The 20,867-nt window shown below is 50.1% G+C and overlaps 1 protein-coding gene across 1 annotated transcript; it reads left to right on the top strand.

Moving 5' to 3' along the window:
• The first annotated feature begins 832 nt into the window (after window positions 1-832).
• On the top strand, window positions 833-20,485 carry A3GALT2 (alpha 1,3-galactosyltransferase 2). Its single transcript, XM_027059753.2, has 5 exons — window positions 833-1,492; window positions 17,643-17,726; window positions 17,906-17,995; window positions 18,277-18,414; window positions 19,222-20,485. The coding sequence occupies exons 1-5, from the start codon at window positions 1,470-1,472 to the stop codon at window positions 19,907-19,909; spliced, it is 1,023 nt and encodes a 340-aa protein (XP_026915554.1). The 5' UTR covers window positions 833-1,469; the 3' UTR covers window positions 19,910-20,485.
• Window positions 20,486-20,867: the final 382 nt, after the last annotated feature.

The following is a 20,867-nucleotide window of genomic DNA, read 5'->3' as shown; positions in this document are numbered from 1 at the left end:
CACAGAGCCTGACGCGGGGCTCGAACCCACAAACAGTGCGAGTGTGACCTGACCTGAGCTGAAGTAGGAAGCTTAACAGAGCCACCCAGGCAACCCGAAGCTTGCTTCTTTAAATCCATAGGGAGAGCCCCTGCTTGCGAAAGCTCACGGTAGGCCACTTTTACCAAAACCCTACAGCAATACCCGTTTCCACTAAGGAAAACAAATGCCAAGAGGGTTTTTGTTTTATGAAAAAAGGCAAAAAGTGAAAATAGCCTTTGCTTTGCAGCAAGCTGCCATAGAAGCTCATGCAGTGCTAGGCCCTTCCGGGGACCGGGGACCCAGGGACCGAGCTCCTTCCGGAGACCGTGCTCCTTCCGGGGACCTGGGACGTGTGGCATCTCCGTCCCCACAGCTCTGGGAGCATCTGTGCTTTGTCTCCATTTATTTTGTGTATCCGTTAGCAAGGCGACAGTGTCCTAAGGGAGCAGAAAAGCCCACCATGGGTTACCCTTTGGATCCGGGAACGCTGAAAAAAACTTTCCATATAAAGTAATGATTCAATTAAAACTTCGCTTTTATGCCTTTTCTACTGAGGGCAGTTTTCATAAAGAACTCTCTTCTTTCAGATAGCAGGAAAACCTGTATTCGTTCTTGTTTATGCTTTACTCAGAATTTTGAAGACTTTTTTGATCATGAGACACGGTTTAAAAAAAAAAAGGTCTCCCGCTCTCATATACATACCTAAATATAGATCTCTGAAACAAAAATTTCATAAAACAATACCTACCTTTATGTGCAATACATTCTAATATTTTCTTTTCAATTCTCTTCCTGTTCATACGTTTAAATCTTGGTCTTGATCCCTGGTCCACAAAACTGATTTCTGAGAACTTGCAAACTGCACTTTTAGAAAACCCTGCCCAGTGTAAACTTTCCAAAACCCTTCCCGATCCCTATCTTGTGTGGCTCTTACACTGTGCTGGGTGACCGGTGTATGTACCCCATTTTATTGTGAGTTGTCCAAGGTCACAACCAGGTGACCAGTGCCCTTGAGATCTGGCAGAACAGGATTTTTCCCTGGGCAGCAAACACCTTAGCGGGACTCACAGACCATAGTCCTCTCCCAGGGCTCCAAGATGCTGAAGAGAGGCGCAGGGACCCCCCAAGGCAGGTAAGAGAAGTCAGTACGAAATAGCTCAGAGCCTCTGGCCAACCAGAGCTGGCTCTCCTCAGATTCACCTTCTCCCAGGTGATTGGCCCCAAGGGGGTTCCCAGCCCCCACCCCATCCTGGGGCCAGTTTCCTCCAGCAGGCACCGCCCCCAAGGGAGTCCCCCTCAGGGCAGTTCATCCCTGCTGGCTTCTGTGGGTGTGGTTTCTGACAGATGGCCTGCAGCTGCTTTGTCCCAGTCACCAGGAACTGGTTATTTCTCCCCTGGCTCCAAGCTAGAGGGTTCTTCCTGGCAGGCTGTCCCCACAGCTTCTCGACATGGCTCTCAAGGAGAGACTCAGGTGAGTTGGGGACACTGCCAGCATGTGGGGGAAGATGGGGCAGGACAGCGGAACCGGCAGAAATCCAGCCTGGTGGCCAGAACAAGGCAAGGAGGAGGCACAAAGGCTGAGCCATGGAGATCCTGGGCAAAGGAGACTCTGACAGGGGACATCACTCAAGGGATAGAGATGGTCCATGGGGCAGAGCTGGGTGGGGGCAGACTGCGTCCTGGGAGACCTTGTGGCTCCTGGGGGAGAGTGGGGTTACTCCCCTGGCTTCCCTGAACTCTGAGCCCCCTTGGTGAGCGAGAGAAAGGCCCAGTGCTGCGTCCCCTGCCATAGCCAAGACCTCTCTCTAGTCCCACTGGGACTGACCGTCTGGAGTTGAAATTTGTTCCCACTTCAGAACTAATGCTTGTTCTTTAACCCCTTCTTGAAAGCGAGGAGGTCGGAGAGGTTAGAGCTTGGGGTGGGCTTGAGGGACCACTTTCTGCAGGTGGAGGTGGGGCGGAGGGGGTGCCTTTGAAAATATCTGAGCAAGCCATGTGGAAGAATAGGTCAGGCAGGGGCCCCTGTGGACTAGGGTTCCCAGCTGGGGCATGGGAGGGGGCGGCAGGAGCTGGCAGGTGCCCACCCGGCCCTCACCCGGGGCCACTTGGGGCCCGCTCTGCCTGGCTGCCTTGGCTGAGGTCCAGTGCCCAAGATATGCATCAGCTTGCCCTACCGAGGTTGGGGGTTGGGGTGGGTGCCGGCTAAATGAGTCAAGGTGGTGAAGGCTGAGAGCGGTCCACTCTAGCCTTTTCTCGCCCCTGCAGCGCGGACAGGTGGTGTTTCCCAGAGTGTACCTCTGGGGTAGCATTGCTTGCGGGAACCAGCTGCAGCCCGCCCTCCCGGAGCTTGGTGGGGCTGGTGTGTGCGAGGGGAGAGAAAGCTTCCTGCAGGAGAGACACTGACCAGGGGAGGGGAGGCAGGGGGGATGTGAGGTGCCTTGGGGGAATATTAACCCAGCCAGAGACCGTTGGGAGAGGAGCGTTAAGGTTGAGCTGGGGCCAGGTCAAAAGGTGCCCCAAATGCCACGTTCTGGCTTGGGAATCAGACAGACCTAAGTTCAAACTCAGCTCCACCGCTTAACCAGCCGTGTGACCTTGAGCAAGTGATTTAATGTTTCTGAGCCTCAGTTTCTTCATTTATAAGGTGGAGATAATCATGGCATCTCCTTCAAGTGATCAGACCTCAATGCGATACGGACATAAAACACCCAGCAGGCAGAGTGCCTCAGTAAATGTCTGAAGATATTTGTAGAGTGCAGACTTAACGCTGAAGCAAACAGAGTCTTGAGAAAGGAGTCACAGTTTGGGAAAGAATGAAGACAAGGAACCTATTCATTGCTTCATTTAGTTTACTGAACAAATATTAATAGCGCCAACCATGAGGCAGGCTCTCAAGTTTGGCCCCAAGAAAACAAAGGGTAATAAAACGGCCCTGCCGCCTGGCGGGGCAGAAGTACAGAGTTTGGCAAGTGCTTGAGTAGAGGTTTGCACAGGTGCGGAAGAGCATATGGCAGCAGGTGTTGGAGGGGGAGGTCGAGGAAGGCATCACGAGGAGGAGGCTGGGTGTAGAAGAATTTTCTGGAGCTTGGTGATGGTTGATAGCAAAACAGCAATGTGGGCAAAGATACAGAGGTGGGGAAGACACTAAGTCATGGCAAGTTTAAGGAACTTCACGGAAAGAGACGGGGCAAGTTAGTAGACAGTTACAGGAATCCAGATGAGAAGCAGAGGTGGGGAAGAAGGAGCCTGGGGCTCTGGTGGGGAGGCGGAAGCAAGAGAATTTGGTGACGAAGGGCTCCGAGGAGCGAGGAAGTGGTCCCACTTGGGTAACTTGGGACCCATCAGAGAGAACACGTGGACATTATGATTGCATTTACCAGGATGGAGGAGACCTCAGTGGGGAGCAGGTTTCTGAGGAAAATCGAGAGTTCCTTTTTGACTTAAGTTTGAGGCACTTAGGAGACATCCAAGTAGAGAGCCCAGGTGGCACCAGTGCCCCCGGGGGTCCTCTGTCACTGTACCCATGATGCCCAGAACAGTCCCACCAGAGAATCCGGGCAGTGGTTCGGCCCCACCCCAGTTCCAGGATGGAACTTGACGAACTACACCACACAGTATAATAAGACTTTTGGTCTTTTTCCTGTGCTCCAGGCATAGAACTCCTAAAAACCTTGCAATTTCCTGAGTGATAGGAGTTGTTGTTGTTATTCACGAGGAGTCACATGGTGACTTAGGGTAGGCCCCTCAATTGTCTCAGGATGGGACTAACCACCTGAATGGCCAAGTTGACTGTAGACTTGGAACTTTCAGCCCCACCCCCGACCTCCAGGGAGGGAAGGCAGAGCTGGAGACTGGCTATAAAAACTCCTGAACAGCAACATTTAGAAACTTCCCGGGTTGGTGAATGCATTCATATGCTGGGAGGGTGGCCCATTCCAACTCCGCGGGGCCAGAAGCTCCTGACCTCACTCTATGTAGCACTTCCTCTGGGTGTTCATGCATACCCTTTATAAATAAACCAGTAAAGATAAGTAAAGTGCCTCCCTGAGTTATGTGAGCGGTTCTGTGAGCAACTTATGGAACATGAGGAGGGGCTTGTGGGAACCCCTGAGTTATGGTCAATCAGCCAGAAGTAGGGGTGGCCCAGGATTTGCAACTGGCTTCTGAAGAGGGAGCCGTCTCACGGGACTGCGCCCTTGACCTGTGGGATCTGGCACTAACTCCAGGTAAATAGTATAGAAATGAATCGAATTGTTGGACACTCACTTGAGGCTGGAGAAATGACTTGGTTGTTGGTGTTGGAAAACACCCCAGAGGGTGACTAGAACGTAAGGGGAAGCTGGACAAGAGAGGAGTATAAAGAAAGACATTTTCCTCCCTTAGATAACATTAAAAAACAAAATTCATCTGAGTAAATCTGAAGATCTAATTGGGTTTATTTACTGATTCATGAACCAGGCATCATCTCAGCAGATAGAAAGGAGCTCCGAGGGGCCGTACAAAATGGAAGTCTTTTGTACGCAGAAGGGGATGGAGGAAAGGAGGCTTCTAGCTAAAAGTGGACCGTTTCAGGGTACCTGGATGGCTCAGCCAGTTGAACATCCAACTCTTGATTTCGGCTCAGGTCGTGGTCTCATGGTTTGTGAGTTTGAGCCCCATGTGAGGCTCTGCGCTGACAGCGGGGAGCCTGCTTGGGATTCACTCTCTGCCCCTCTCTTGCTTGTGCGCACTCATTCTCTCTCTCTCTCTCTCTCTCTCTCTCTCTCTCTCTGTGTCTCTCAAAATAAATTTTAAAAAAAGTGGGCTGTTTCAGGTAAGGTCACTTTCCTTTGGGGGAACGTGGGGGGTCTATCAGGCAGATAATCTCACTAGTGCTTACCAGGTAATTCTAGACGGACTGGTTAAAAGTTACATTCCTGGGAGAAGGTGAAGACTGCAATCCCCTTTGGTGCCAAGTCTTGGCTTGCTGACAGGGGGCTTCGTGTGAGTGCCTCCATTTGGGGCCCTGTTGTTTCTTTTTTAACACTTCCACCCCCTTTTGATCAGACTCTCAGTTGAGTTGAGAGACATGTCCAAAGTGTCAAGTGCCTCTCTCCCAGCTGTCACTCCAAGTTCTCCCGGTTTTCGCTGCTCCTGTGTGATATTCACAGGTCATGACCTCAGGATTACATTTGAAGTTGATCATTCTCTTCATTCCCCTTTTTGATGTTCCAGTCTCAGGAGATCATTTGCTTGGTGGTTAGGGGCTTTGAACATGCATTTAAAGTTTTTGAGAGAGTACAGTGCCCAGGGTTGCTCCTATGATTATCATAAGCAGGATACCTCTCCATATCTAGAGTGCACCAAAGAGCCATGGTCCCCAAGACCCAAATCAATCAAAATCAAATAAGTCAAACAAAGACCCCACTGAAGGAGTCCTCTTTTTAAGCCAAGTGGCCTGCTCAGCAATCTTATGCAACCTTGTTTCAACTTCCCAGAAGTGTTAATCCAGGTGCGGGAGGCCGTGTTGACCACAGCACAGATACCTCCTTGCTCAGCCCAAAGTTAATCAAGGGCTGTCCTATTGTCAAAAACCACCTTGGCCAGAGAGTCTAAGGACTTTCATTGGGCCGCCATTGCTCTAGCACAAAGCCATACTTTGAAAGTTAAGAAGAGTGTGCTGATCACAGCCTCATTTGTATTCACTCCCAGCCAGGGAGGTAGACACCTAAGGAAGCAAATCCTGAATCACAAAAGCCTCCTGGTAGGTCCTTTCTAACTTGGTGTAAATTTAGGGGAGTTGACCCACAGGGTGCCTTAGTTTGTTGGTGAACAGTTAGGGGCACAGCTAACCCGTTAGGTAAGAGTCATCGCCTGGTTATGCACCAACCATGTAGGCATTCATAGGCCCAAAGGAAGATGGAAACCGCCCCAGACATAGACCCTGTGGGAGTACTGCTCCCGCTAGGGTGGCTCTGTGAATGGAGTCTACCACCATGGACAGATCAGTTTTTGAAAGCTAGCAGTCTGAAAGGTTACCTCCCTTTAGCAATGGGCTGGAGATACAGATGCTGGTGCTCTCTTTCCAGGCCAATGCCAGCATAAAGGAAAGAAAAGAACAAAGGGTTTTACGTTAAAGTAGGGGGTCTCCATCTGGCACCTTGGGTGGACGCGGTCTGCCTGGCTGTCAGCCAGCTACTTCTCTTCCTCGTCAATTTGATCTGGAAGTCTCCAGCCTCTGCACAGGACCAGATGTCAGGTGGAGCCTTCTTTAGCTGTGCAACGTGTACCCAAGGTTCAAGTCCCTAAAGGTGGCTGCCATCTGGGTAGCGAGGTGGACCTGGTATAGACCCTTCCAAGGAGATTCAGGGCATTCTCTGTCCTTGTGACTCCCCGTCAGAAGGGTGGGAGAAACTTGGAAGCATCTGTTTGGAGAGTCAGAGCCAGATATTTCAGGAAACTAGAAGAATTCCAGGTCTAGTCCAGTTTACAGGCACTTAACAAAACGTCAAAGACAATACACAGGATTAGAATCTAGTATCTACAAAGGGACAAACATAATTTTTCTCTCTACAATTACCTCCACTTACCAAATATAATCACAGTAAAACTAATTTGTTTGCATTAAACCAACTTGATTATATAAGTGCGTTAAGAACAGTGGCTGATTGACCATACAAGTCCTTAAGACTGCTTTGTTGGAACTTTTCATAAGGAATTTCAGACTGAACTTTTAAGTCTTTGAGATAGGGAGCCAAGCCAAGGGCTCCACAGTAGATTTTACCTAAAATACCTACAGTTTGGGTGAATTCGTATCCATCAAAACCTCGGTAATATAACTAGTGCTTCCCAAGGTGTCTTATTACAAGGAGAACCAGATTCACAGAGAACGTATGCAAATAACTAGCTATATTGCCATGAAAAAAAAAAACCCAAAACAATAGTTTCTAAATTCTGGAGGGATCAGGTCGGAGAAAAAGTAAATGTTTCATCTTTGTTTACAAAGGTACACACTTTACTGAATTGCTGTAAGTCATGTAGCCTTGTAAGATAAAAGGTTTCCTTAAATACAGAAAAACAAAACATTAAGGAACCAGAAACACTTCAGACAAAAAGTCAGAATAAGTTACAAGCATCCTTCTTGCTCGTTCTGTCCCGTGGAATCAATACTTGTTCTGCTTGAATCAGTTTTCCTATTAGTTCTGGAGATTTTTACCCATTTCAGTTTTATGGTCTTAAAGTTATAAGAAACCTGTACTGAATCTCCTTAAAGCCGCAGCACTTTTGCAAAAGCATCAGAGTGAAACATACCATCTGGGAATGACAAAAGGCTCAAAAATGGCCATTGCTAAATAGCATTGAGAAGGGAATTTGATTATTTCTGTAACATACAACATTTTAAGATAATAGCCGGGATTGTGGCTGATAGCATGACACCAGGACATATCAGATTTCCAGGAGTTTCACATAATTTCTGGAACACTTGCATACCTGCGCAAATACAACACAAGGAAGGCTTCATATTACTTTTTTGACAATGCTCCCCATGTAATTTAACATGTCAAATAAGCTACATCAGTTTGGCCTCTCTCTTTTTATAAGGAGAGAGAACAATTCTTTTATAGTTTTCCACAGATCCTGTGGAAAATCTCAAAGTTCCTTCCAGGTCAAAAAAACTTCCTTCAGCATTATATTGTAGGGGGAGGAGGAAAAAGTTGGTAAAAGGTCTTAAAAATACTTGAGCAAATAAGATCACAGGTTATTGGGGAGCATTAACTTGGTTATCTATTTAACCATGACAATCAGAGACTCTGTAAACAAATACAGAGAGTTAAGTTGTAAAACAAAAAAGAGCTCTTTGCCCTTCTAATAGGGAAGGCTTGGTTCTCTTAAGCAATCAAAGATCTGATAGGAAACACAAGAAATTATTTTGACAGGCCACAAAAATCTTTGTTTTCTAGGCAGATTACTTAAAGGTAAAGAGAAAGCTCTGCAACCTCTTAGCAATATCTTATCTTTCTTTTTTTTCTAATATCTTTCTTGGACCAACAGTCTAAGAAAACTGTCCTTTTAACAGAGAGGAAACCAATTTTAATTTTGTCTCCATTTTTTTTTTTTTTTTTTTTAAAGAGAGAGAGCATGAGCAGGGGAGGGGCAGAGAGAGAAGGAGAGAAAGAATCCCAAGCAGGCTCTGTGATGACAGCATGGAGCCCAACGCAGGGCTTGAACCCAGAGATCATGACCTGAGCCAAAATCGAGAGTCAGACACTTAAGCGACTGAGCCACCCAGGTGCCCCCGATTTTTTAAACTTCTGTCCACTCCAATCTTAGCCATCTTGGCCACACATAAAATCCTTTTCCCAAGAATCCTTTTCAACAGACCATCTGCAACCTTCTTTTTTACCAGATTTTATCCTGTTTTTCCTCTTTCCCATTCTGAACAACCAGCCTTACTTTTAGGACAAACTAACTTTCTTTTCCCTCAACAAAAATGCAGTTTCCATTCCTCATATCTTCTCTTACCGAAAATGTGCATCCTACTTTCCTTTCATACAGAGAACTTTCTTTATTAATTTCTAGTAGTTTTATTTTCCTTCTGTTAAGAATTAGAGTTGACCACGGGTGCCTGGGTGGCCTAGTCAGTTAAGTGTCCGACTCTTTTTTTTTTTTTAAGTTTTTTATTTATTTTGAGAGAGAGAGAGTGAGAGAGCAGGGGATGGACAGAGAGAATCCCAAGCAGACTTCAAGCTGTCTACACGGAGCCCAATGCAGGGCTTTAAACTCACAAATGAGGAGATCATGACCTGAGCTGAAATCAAGAGTCAGATGCTTAACCAACTGAGCCACCCTGGAGCCCCAAATTTCTGATTCTTGATTTTGGCTCAGGTCATGATCTCACAGTTTGAGTTCGAGCCCCACGTTGGGCTCTGCGCTAAGTGTGGACTCTGCTTAGGATTCTCTCTCTCCCTCTCTCACTGCCCCTCCCTCACACTTTTGCTCTCTCTCTCTGTCTCTCTCTCTCTCAAAAATAAACATTAAAAAAATTACAATTGACCCTCAAACAACATGGCTTTGAACTACATGGGTCCATTTATAATGGATTTTTTCTCAATACAGTACAGTATTGTAAATATTTTCTCATCCTTATGATTTTTTAAATAACAATTTTTTCCTCTAGCTTCCTTTAAGAACACAATATATGATACATATAACCTACAAAATATGTGTTAACCTCAGTAAGGCTTCCTGTCAACAGTAGGCTATTAGTAGTTAAGTTTGAGGGGGTGTCAAAAATTATATGCAGATTTTTTTTTAACATTTATTCCTTTTTTGAGAGACAGTGTGAGCAGGGGAAGGACAGAGAGGGAAACACAGAATCTGAAGCAGGCTCCAGGCTCTGAGCTGTCAGCACAGAGCCCAACCTGGGGCTTGAACTCACAAACTGAGATCATGACCTGAGCGGAAGTCGGAGGCTTAACCCACTGAGCCACCCAGGCAACCCAATGATATCCAGATTTTTACTGCAAGTGAGGGTCAGCGCCCCTAATCCCCACATTGTTTGGGAGTCCATTGTATGTACTTTGCTGGAGTTTACATTTCAAGGAGATAGCCCACACCGGAAGAGGAGAGTCCCTAGAGAAGACCAGATAGAACATTTACACCTCAAAGGCTCAGGGAAAGAATGCAAAACCCTCCAGGGACGCTTGTTCCCCAAGGTCAGAATTTTTACAGTACCTACACGCTTTTTACAATGAATAAGGGTCAGGTTAATTGTTACAAAGAATGAGTGGACTTTGAATGGTCTCGAGAGCTGCATTTCTGGTCTTGCAAAGATTTGTGGGATAAGAACAGTTGCCTCTAACTCCTCTGAGAATTGTGTTGCATGTGACACACCCATGCACCTACGTTGGAACGTTTTTCTTTCCCTCTGAGTACCTTCAGCTTAAAGGAGAAGGTCTAAAAGAATTCCTATCTGGCTCGAAATATCAGCTCCCAGTTTGGCCAAGTTTATGACCAGAGTGTTATTAACTCCTCTCAAATATCTTGTCAGGTTTCAGTTGGGACAAACAGTACATATTTCTGGCAGTAGAAAACGATCCTGCAAACCCAAGAGGCACCCCCAAAGAAGGTGCAAAAGATATTATCTTCACAAGATCTAGAGCCCTTCCCAAAGATCAAGAACAATGGCCTAGATTTGGAAAGGGAGGGACAACGTGCAAACTTACTTTTTTTTTTCTTTCTACCAAATACTAAAGAGATCCAGGAGAGCTGACTCTGGTAAGAATATTCTCAGCTTCAGGTGGCTTCTTCCAGTCTTTCCCAGGATCCCACTTGCAAGCCCTGAGCGAGGTTTAAAGTAGAGATTGTAGGGGCACCCGGGTGGCTCAGTAGGTTAAGCATCCAACTTTGGCTCAGGTCGTGATCTCCCAGTTCAAGCCCCACATCAGGCTCCTTGCTGACAGTGTGGAGCCTCCTTGGGATTCTCTCTCTCTCTCTCTCTCTCTCTCTCTCTCTCTCTCTCAAAAGAAATAAACTTTAAAAAGATAGCGATTGTAGCTCCACTATCTACCAAAATATCTACCAATATCTACCAAAATTAGTTTTAATTTTATTTTTTAATATTTTTCATGTTTGTTTACTTTTGAGAAAGTGAGAGAGAGAACATGAGTAGGGAAGGGGCAGAGAAAGAGGAACACAGAATCTGAAGCAGGCTCCAGCCTCTGAGCTGTCAACACAGAGCCCGACACGGGGTTCAAACCCATGGACTGGGAGATCAGGACCTGAGCTGCAGTCTTAAATAAGTGATCTCCTCTAAATGGAATGTTCTCTGGGGCACCTGGGTGGCTCGGTTGAGTGTCCCAACTTTTGATTTTAGCTCAGATCATGATCCATCCCAGGGTCGTGGGATCAAGCCCTGTGCTTGAGGTTCTCTCTCTCCCTCTGCCCCTCTCCCCCCTGCTCATATGTGCCCTTTCTAAAAATAAAGAAAATTTAAAAAATAAACAAATAAATAAGTGGAATGTTCTCCATAATGGCAGTTGTAGTTCTAGGTTGCTTGAGTAAGATTTTTGCCATTTTGTAGGTATCTGTAGCTTTCAGCACTGCAGTTCTTAGACACAGAACAAGTCAGCAGACTGGAAGATGGTGTGCTCAACTCTTGTAATTTAAAAAAAAAAAAGAATCTGGGGCGCCTGGGTGGCGCAGTCGGTTAAGCGTCCAGCTTCAGCCAGGTCACGATCTCGCGGTCCGTGAGTTCGAGCCCCGCGTCAGGCTCTGGGCTGATGGCTCGGAGCCTGGAGCCTGTTTCCGATTCTGTGTCTCCCTCTCTCTCTGCCCCTCCCCCGTTCATGCTCTGTCTGTCTCTGTCCCAAAAATAAATAAAAACGTTGAAAAAAAAATTTTAAAAAAAAATTTCGTGAACATTTATTTATTTATTTTTGAGAGAGAGAGCAAGAGAGCACGAACGTTGTGGGGGAGGGGCAGAGAAAGAGGGAGATACAGAATCCGAAGCAGGCTCCAGGCTCCGAGCTGTCGCCGTTGGCACAGAGGGCCTTGAACTCAACAAACCGCGCGATCGGGACCTGAGTGGAAGTCGGACGCTTAACTGACTGAGCCACCCAGGCGCCCCTCAGCTCTTGTAATTTAAGAATCCCATTAGTAGTAGTAGTTATTCTTTTTGAGCCAAGCCTTTGGGTGTCTCAGAACCAAGCTAATACTTAAAAGAGATGTGCTGCTGGGTTGGGAATTGTGTGACGCTTTACGGCGTACCTCGTTGCCTGGAGATTTTCTTGAGGTTGGCAGGTGACCTACTGCGACTCTTCGCCTCACCTGACAGGAAATTTTGGGTTGAGTGGCGAGTGTTCTAACAGTTTTTAAATGTTTGACCCACGCCCACCAATTTGGGCAGCTTTTGAGATTCCCATTGGCAATAGCCTTTACCTGATGGACATAACAGAGACCAACAGCGGCCAAAGAAATGGGACTGTGGACACCATCAGTAACCTGTGGGCTGGCCAACAAAGGGCCTGTGTGCTCCCCCCAGCAACTCCCAGGGTGGAAGTGGGGCCGGGGGGGGGGCGTGGAGGGCTGAGTCACAGACCCCAGAGAACTGAGTCCAAACAAATGGGGACTGGAGCTGCCACCGGCAGTTCCCAAAGTGGAATCTGGGGACAGAACAAAAGGTCTGGGGTTTCCAAGAAAATGGGGGTAATTCACACTAAACCAAGGACTAGGGGCTTGGGTTCTGGGTGGAACTGCCTGTTAGCTCAGGCTGACCAGCCCCAGACTGGAAAGCCAATTGGATCAGGAGGCTGATGCAAAGTATGTGAGCTCAGAACCAGGAGGACCATAACCCTTAGAAACAGCGACAAAGAGAATACAAAGGGTTCGAGGCACCACGCCTGTGTTCCTCGCTGTCCCCAGGGGCCCCAGAAGTCTCCCTTGTTCCCGTCACCGCCAGCAAATCTGTTAAACAAAATTCAGTGCAGTAAATGTGAAGGTCTTAATCGGCTTGACGTAACAATTCATGAATCGGGCGGCATCTCATCTCGGCAGATACAAAGGAGCTCTGAGGGGGCTGTCGAAATGCTGTTCTAGTCAGAAGAGGTGGGAGGAAAAGGCAGTTTCTAACAAAGACTGGACTGCTTCGAGCAAGGTCACTTTCTTTTAGGGCAAAGTGGGGGTCCATCAGGCAAGTATTCTCACTAGTGCTGACCGGGTAATTCCAGACTGACTGGTTAAAGGTACATTTCTGGGAGAAGGTGAAACTGCATTTAGCGACTCCATTTGGGGCCTATTGTTTCTTTAACAAAGACAAAAGTAACACCTGCTCATTGTACAGCGGAACGTGAGAGAAGTGTATCCAGCAGAAATCCCCTCTTCCCTCTAATTTCAGCCCCCCAGTAACTGGTGCATCTCCTTCAGAATCCGTGTGTCTAGTAGCCACCAGCCCTATGTAGCTACCAAGCACTTGAAATGTGGCTCATTCCAATTGAAATGTGCTATAAATCTAAAATATATACTGGACTGAGTACTTAGACTTAGTATGAGACAAGAATATAAAGTATCTCCACCATTTTCATATTGATTATATGTCAAAAGGATATTTTGGACACAGTGGGTTAAATCACAATGTTATTAAAATTAATTTCAGCCCTTTTCACAGTTTTTTATGTGGCTACTAGAAAATTTTAATTTATATATCTGGCTCATATTGTACTTCTTTGGTTTCTTTCCTTCTTTTTTTTTTTTTTTTTTTTTTTTACTTTTTTAAATGTTTATATTTATTTTCAGAGAGAAAGAGAGAGCATGTACGAGCAAAGGCGGGGCAGGGAGACAGGGAAAGAGAGAGAGAATCCCAAGCAGGCTCTGCGAATGCTAGCACAGCCGGATGCGGGGCTCAGACTCACCAACCATGAGATCATGACCTGAGCCGAAATCAAGAGTCGAACCCAGGCACCCTTCATATTGTACTTCTATTGGATAATGCTTTTCTAGATCTTTCCCGACACACTTATGAAAGACCATAGGTATGCATGTCTGTAAATGGGGGCTTTCCCCTCATAGAAGTGAGATCAGCCTCTATACACAGTCCTGTTATTTCCTTTTCCACTTCACACATCGGGACCTCTTTTCCAGAATGTACATAGAAATCCACCTCATCCTTTTCACGGGTCCTGTTGCTTTCCGCGGTATAGGTGTGCATAATTCACGAATCCAATTCGCCACTGATCAACACTGGGGTTTCTGAGACGTCCATTCACTCTTTCAAACAAAGCTATGAGAGCATCCTTGGTCTACCCACCGTGAGTCTCCATTTCTAGAGGTGGGAAAGCCAGGTCAGGCGAGAGCACTTCGAATGTGACCGCCAAGGAGTCAGATTCTGAAGGCTTCTTGGACAGGGCTTCGAGGTTTAGACTTTATCTTGCAGGCAGTAGGAAGGCTTAAAACTTGTTTGGTTTGATTTTGTTTTTCTAAATTGCTAACTGTGTATCTTTCCTGCATTAAAAAGCCAATATAAGCACATTTAAAAAACTTGAAAAAGTAAAGGGAAAAAAAAGCCCTACTATAACATTGCATAGATACTGAAGTTTTCCTTTTTAGTCTTATTTTCTGGTGCATGTTTTAATTCCTGCTAAATTATCATCATACTGCCCAGGGGCACCTGGGTGGCTCAGTCGGTTAAGCATCCAAATTTGGCTCAGGTCACGATCTCATGGTCCGTGAGTTCAAACCCCTCATCGGCTTCTGTGCTGACAGCTCGGAGCCTGGAGCCTGCTTCGGATTCTATGTCTCCCTCTCTCTGCCCCCCCCCCCCCCCGCCCTGCTCACACTCTGTCTCTCTCTCTCTCTCAAAAATAAACATTTTTAAAAATTTAAAAATAAATAAGTAACAATGATCATACTGCCCATTGATTTTAGACCCTGCTTTTTTCATTTACGGTTTCTGCATAAGCATTTTTCCACGTGACCACGGAGTCGTCAGAAAAAAGCTATTTAGTCGGTGGGCTGGCTGTTAGGGCCTTTTCAGCAGCCCGCGGAATGCCTTCTCCCTGGTGCTTCCAGTCAGGATCCAACCAAGCCCAAGTGCGCCTCATATAAAGGAAACACACACTCCTCCACCAATCCCAGCCTCTCAGCCCCATCCGGTTGCCCCCATCCGCCTCCTTCCTTCCATCCACACTTCTGGAGAGTCAACCCACGCCCCTGCCTCCACCACTGCACCTCCACTTACTCCTCCACCCACCCCACCAGTCGGGCACTGTCTCCTTTCCCAGCTCCCCTGGCCGGGTCCCTTTAACCTTGACCAAGTCCTGCCTGCCCCCTTGACAGCCCTCCACCACCCCACCACCAACGCCCTGGTTCACGAGGGCTAGCAGTAGCCCGGAACTGCCTTCCTGCCTCCAGCCACGCTCCCTCACCCCTCAGGGTCCAGGCTCAACTGTTTAGCTGCAGTATTTTTTTTTTCAAATAAAAGTCTGCATCAGTCCCTGGAGGAAGTATCTTTCAGGGCTCCCTATGGTCCTCCAGATGAAGCCCAACCCCTTAGCCTGGAATGCAGGGTGATCTGGCCCTGGCTTACCTTCGGCCTCACCTGTCCCCGCTCCCCACCTGCACTCCACCCTGCAGAGTGACCCGTAGTGCCATGCGCACCCCACGTTTTCTCTCCCCTCTCACTTCTGTACGTTGTTTTCTTCTCATAGACCTCCCTTCCCCGCTGCTGCCTTCTTTGCCCGGATAACTTCTAATCATTAGAAGCCACCTCCTCCAGGAAGCCTCCCCAACTTCCTCCCCATCTGTCAAGGTTCAGTTGCCACCCTCCAATTTGCCCTCATAGCATCTTGTATTTATACTGATTACAGCCTTTACTGTGCTGTGTTCCATTCATCTGTTTGAGGTCTGTCATCTGACCCATTTCCTCTCTTCCTGGCCATCCACATCTTCCTGATTCCCTTCCATGAAGATAAGGTCTGTGCCTCGCTCACCTCTGAATCCTTGACCTAGCAAGTGCATGATTCTGAGCTTATGCCCAATCAATATAGGGTGAAGGCATGCATAAGCAGAAACTAGTGAACATCTTGATGGATAAACTTTTTGCATCCTGAAGATGATCTCTGAGCAGACTCTCAGAAGTTGGGGTGATTGGATTAAAGGGTAGGAACAGTGAAAGCTGGAAAGCTAGGTAGCTTTCCAAAAAGATCTAGCAATCTTCACTCCCACCAGCAACTGTAAGAGTGCCTGTCTCACTGTATACTTGAAGCATGGCTAGTTTTTGTTGTTTTGTTTTGTTTTGTTTTTTAAAGCTCATTTTATAGGTAAAACATGCCACCCTGTTCTAATTTGTATGTCTTTGGTTACTAGTGAGGGTGAACATTTCCCCATAGATTTGCCTTCTAAATGTATTTCTTCTTGGATGTTTGGTCACGTGATGTGGACACTGTGAAAGCAGGTGGGCATTTTATAGGATGACTTTGGGGGTTGTGTAGGAAGGGGCTGGAAGTTGATGCTTCAATGGTCCTGGTGGGGGATGTGCAGGCAGAATCACTGTGGGGCCAGGAGTACCACAGGGGCCCGGGGGTGGGGGGGAGGACATCCAGGAGGCAAAGTCAACCCACCCTGGGGACTGACAGCAGATGACTGGGGCGGGGGTGAGACAGAGGAAGGGGTTGGGGTGTAGTCAGGTTTCTGGCTTGGCCAACTGATCAGAAGGAGGTACCATGTGCTGAGAAGGTGCACAGGTAGACACAGGCACACAGACACCACAAGACCCCTCTCCTATCTACTAGCTACGTCTGATGAGGAACAGCCAAGTCGGGTAGCTGAGAAGGCAGGGAGGCAGGAGCGTCTGATCCGGCAGGCTTGAGAGAGACCAGGGGAGCCAGACTTTGGAAGGATTTGTAGGGCAGAGAGTGGAGTTGGGAGGTTGTCCGGGGATCATGAGGGTCTGTTCAGGAATAATGACAATTGCACCTGAGCTAGAACTGTGTGCAAGGCCTTGACCTAACTGCTTAGCGTGTATCAACTCACTAGCCACCTCAGCCCTCTGAGGGAAGCATTCTTATCATCCACATTTTATAGATGAGGAGACTGTAGTGCAGAAGTCCAGAACCTTGCCCAAGGCCAGACAACTTACAAATGGTGGACTGGGATTGGAACCTGGGGGTCTGGCCCCAGTGTCCGTGCTCCTCACCAGGCGGTTCCAGCCTTTCAGGAGACATGGGCATACAGGAGGGGTGGGGGATACTGGATGAGATCCCCCAGAGGATCTCGACTTTGGGGGCCCTTCCTGGATGGCTCCCAACCGTGGCCACACGCCAAAGCCGACCTCCTCCGAGCAGGAATGGGGCTTCTGAGCTCTGCTGGACGTACCCGGCCCAGTGGCTGAAGCCACTGTAGACGCGTGGCCCCTGACCACAGCCCACCCCCCACGCAGCCCCTCAACTCATCAGTGTCAGACAGTTCTCAACTCCCGGTCACCGAGCCACAAACTTCCTTGCATCCCCTCCCAGTCTCTTCTCCTGTCCAAGGCCAGTCCTGCCCCCTACCCGGGCTAAGCACCCCAACCTCTAATATTATCGTCCCCCAAGCCTGCCCAAGGTCATGTCCCGTTGCACTGCTGGGAAAAGCAAAGGATTATGTATCCAAACATTCATCAAAAGGGGCCTGCCTGGTCAGGTAAATGATGCTCTATCCAATAAATGGTATATTGGGCAGCTGGGAAAAGGGAGGCAAGCACTTCAGGTATTCAGAGGGGATAACCGCAAAGATAATGGTCAGTGGAGGCAGTGGAAAATGCAAGATGCAGAGCGGCATATCTACTGTGCTACCACCGATCGGGGGAGGGGAGGAGGGACGACTTGCCACCATATTTATATTTGCCTGCATACGCACAGATCACCTCTGGAAGGAGGCACAAGAAAAGAGTAGTGCTGGCTCCCCTCCATGCAGAGCAACTGGGTGGGTGGGACCAGGAAAGACTTTGCACTACATATACTCTTTTGTACCTCTGAATACCTGTACCATGCGAAAAGAATATATTTGTATCCAAAAATAAATAACCTGCAACATTAAAATTACATAAGCAATGTCTCATGTGTATGTGTATGTATAAATGAGTTGCTAATGCCCTCCCCACCACCCAGGACCTGGAAGAGACTCTTCTGGTTGCTGATCCTATTTGCACTTGGCCTCTTGGGGCTGTACCTGTATGGGCTCCCTGTAATCAGGTACAACTCCCTTCCCCCAGCCCTCAACGTGGGAACCAGCAGGGTCGGGGCCTCTTCTAAGTGCCTCCTTGAGGGATGGTGGGCGATGGCTATCTTGGCTGCACACTTGTCCTTGTGGGCTCCCCCTCCTTGTAAAGTGCAAAGAGAGAGGGCCCCTCACTGCTGCCCCCACCCCGCAGGCATCTGGAAGTCCTCATCCCCATGGGTGTCTGCCCTTCTGCCAGAATGGCCCTGCTGAGAGACAACTTCACGGGTCTCTTGCATCCCTGGTAAGGAGCTAACACCCACATGCCCTAGAGAGCCCTGCCTTCCGTGTCCCTGCCCTCCACACATCCCTCACCCTGGCAGGGCCAGGTACTCCTCCCAGGGGCCCCATCAGGTCACACATCTCCCAATCCTCTGTGTTGGATCTAGGCTAGGGACTTCTAGGGGCGGGGGCTGGGTGGGACCCATTTGTGGGGCCCTAGGGTACGGCACTGGGGAGGTGGCGGTGACAATGCACCAGACCAGTGGATGAATGGACCTATCTCTCCATCCCTGTCCCGGCCAGGGCCCGGCCTGAAGTCCTGACCTGTACCTCCTGGGGGGCCCCCATTATTTGGGATGGCACCTTCGACCCAGCTGTGGCCCAGCGGGAGGCTCTGCAGCAGAACCTCACCATTGGTCTGACTGTCTTTGCTGTAGGCAGGTAAGGCCTGGGGAGGGGAGCGGTGCTGTCCAGGCAGGGAGTGGAAGGGGTGTGCATGGGACGCAGGGATGGGGCACAGGGTTCTCCCCGGCCGCAGGATCCCAAAGCGAAGAGGGAAGCAAAGACAGCACCTCTTGTCCCTGCCTCCCGGGGAGCAGGCAGGACCACCTTTTCCCTTTCCCTCCTCCCTAGACACCAGCACCATGGAGCCCACCCAGCACAGGCCCCTACCCAGGGACCGTCCTGACCATCTGCATGAGGAACTGTCACAACCTCAGTGATGACAACAACGGCTGTTATTACAGCTTAAGATTCTGTGGGCAGGAACTCCCCAAGGGCTCCCCGCTGCTCCCCCATGTCTGGGCCTCCCCTGGGATGGCCGACTGCGGAACACCGGTGCGGCACCTGTCTTCACAATGCCTTCCGCGCGGCTGGCTGGGCTTCCTCACGTCGCCGCGGCATCACGGGTCCAGGCCTTCGTAAGCTTTAAGCTTCGAAGGCTCAGAGCCCTAACGAGGCAAAGGCTAACGCTGCCGGCCGTCCCAGGGCCAGCACGGCCCCTCTGCCGCGGGACCCTGTTGATCCAGGCGGGCAGTGGGAGCCCACGGTCAAGGCAGGGAACCCAGGGCTGCGAAGGCGAGCGATCTGCAAGCCTCTGCGCCCGCCTTGAAAGCTGCTGCGGCTGGAGGGCTGCGGAGCCCCGGAGCCCGTGGCTGCAGGGAGCCGGGAGCCCGAGCCCGAGCGCGGCCGGGGCCGAGGAAGGCGCCGCGCTCGGGCTGACCCGCCCCGCCCCACCCCGCCCGGCAGGTACCTGGAGAAGTACCTGGCGCGCTTCCTGGAGACGGCCGAGCAGCACTTCATGGTGGGCCAGCGCGTGGTGTACTACGTGTTCACCGAGCGCCCGGACGCCGTGCCCCGCGTGGCGCTGGCCCCGGGCCGCCTCCTGCGCGTGGAGCGCGTGGCCCGCGAGCGGCGCTGGCAGGACGTGTCCATGCAGCGCATGCACACGCTGCACGAGGCGCTGGGCGGGCGGCTGGGCCGCGAGGCGCGCTTCGTGTTCTGCATGGACGTGGACCAGTACTTCCACGGCGCCTTCGGGCCCGAGGCGCTGGCCGAGTCGGTGGCGCAGCTGCACTCCTGGCACTACCGCTGGCCGCGGTGGCTGCTGCCCTACGAGCGCGACGCGCGCTCGGCCGCCGCGCTGGCGCCGGGCGAGGGCGACTTCTACTACCACGCGGCCGTGTTCGGGGGCAGCGTGGCGGCGCTGCGCGGGCTGACGGCGCACTGCGCACAGGGCCAGCGGCGGGACCGCGAGCTCGGCCTGGAGGCGCGCTGGCACGACGAGAGCCACCTCAACAAGTTCTTCTGGCTGCACAAGCCCGCCAAGGTGCTGTCGCCCGAGTTCTGCTGGAGCCCCGACATCGGCTCGAGGGCGGAGATCCGGCGGCCGCGCCTGCTCTGGGCGCCCAAGGATTACGCCCTGCTGCGCGACTAGTCCCCGACCCCCCGCCGGCCCGGGAAGGGGGCCCCTGAAGCCGTCGGGGCGCCCCGGAGGGCAGCGAGAGCTTGGATCGAAACAGCCCTGCCCGCCTGGCCGTGGGATCGTAGCGGTGGGAGGAGGAGGCCCTGGGCTTTGGGGAGCTAGCTGTTCTACAGGAGGGAAAGGTCCCTTTCCTCCACTTTCAACAGCCACCGACAAAGCACCGCGACAGTAGCGCCTCGCAAGCTGCCCTTCACCTCTGACCTTACTGGATTCGGCGGATGCCTCCTGCAGAGCTGTTTTAGCCCTCCCCGCCCCCCCCCCACGCCAGCCCCCAACCCCCTTTTTGATAAGGAGACTGAAGCACAAAAAGGGAACGTAAGTGCCTAAGGCACAGAGAAGCTGTGAGTCTGTCTGGGCGGCAGCTGGAGAGGCAGGACTGGCTCTCACTCCAAAGAGAGTAGCTTCTGGGCGAACAGGAGAAAGCTGCTGCCACAGAAGAAACGTCTGAGTCCTTGGCTTTGCTCCCCCCACCCTCAAGCAACTTTGTCCGTATTTAAGTAATATTATAATAAAATTATTCCAAAGGTATCCTTATGGCCCTCTCTCCTGGACAGTGTCCACAAAAAGGACATTTCCTTGATGCGGGGCCCATAGTCTGGGCCTGGTGAGTTTCCTTACTCGTGGCTGCTATCTAGACTTTTCATCCCCGGGTGGGGGGCTGTGGGGGGAGTGGGAAACACAGGCTCTGAACAGCAGGTGAAATCATCAGGCCCTGCAGGAAAGGTGGTTACGGGGCCAAGGAGACGGGGAAGGTAGCAGCTTGGAAGCCCCTGCGCTGTCCTCTGACACTTGGGGAAACTGAGGCCCTGGGAGGGTGGGATTTCACTCCAGGTCTCCCGAATCCAGTATACAGTGTTCTCACAGACCTTGCGTTTTCATGAGCCTCCACTGTTCCCAGGAAGGACAGCAG

The sequence above is a fragment of the Acinonyx jubatus genome, chromosome C1 (assembly GCF_027475565.1).
Source record: "Acinonyx jubatus isolate Ajub_Pintada_27869175 chromosome C1, VMU_Ajub_asm_v1.0, whole genome shotgun sequence".
NCBI lineage: Eukaryota > Metazoa > Chordata > Mammalia > Carnivora > Felidae > Acinonyx > Acinonyx jubatus.
Note: the sequence above shows the minus strand (reverse complement) of the source record. Positions and strands in the feature narration are given on the sequence as shown.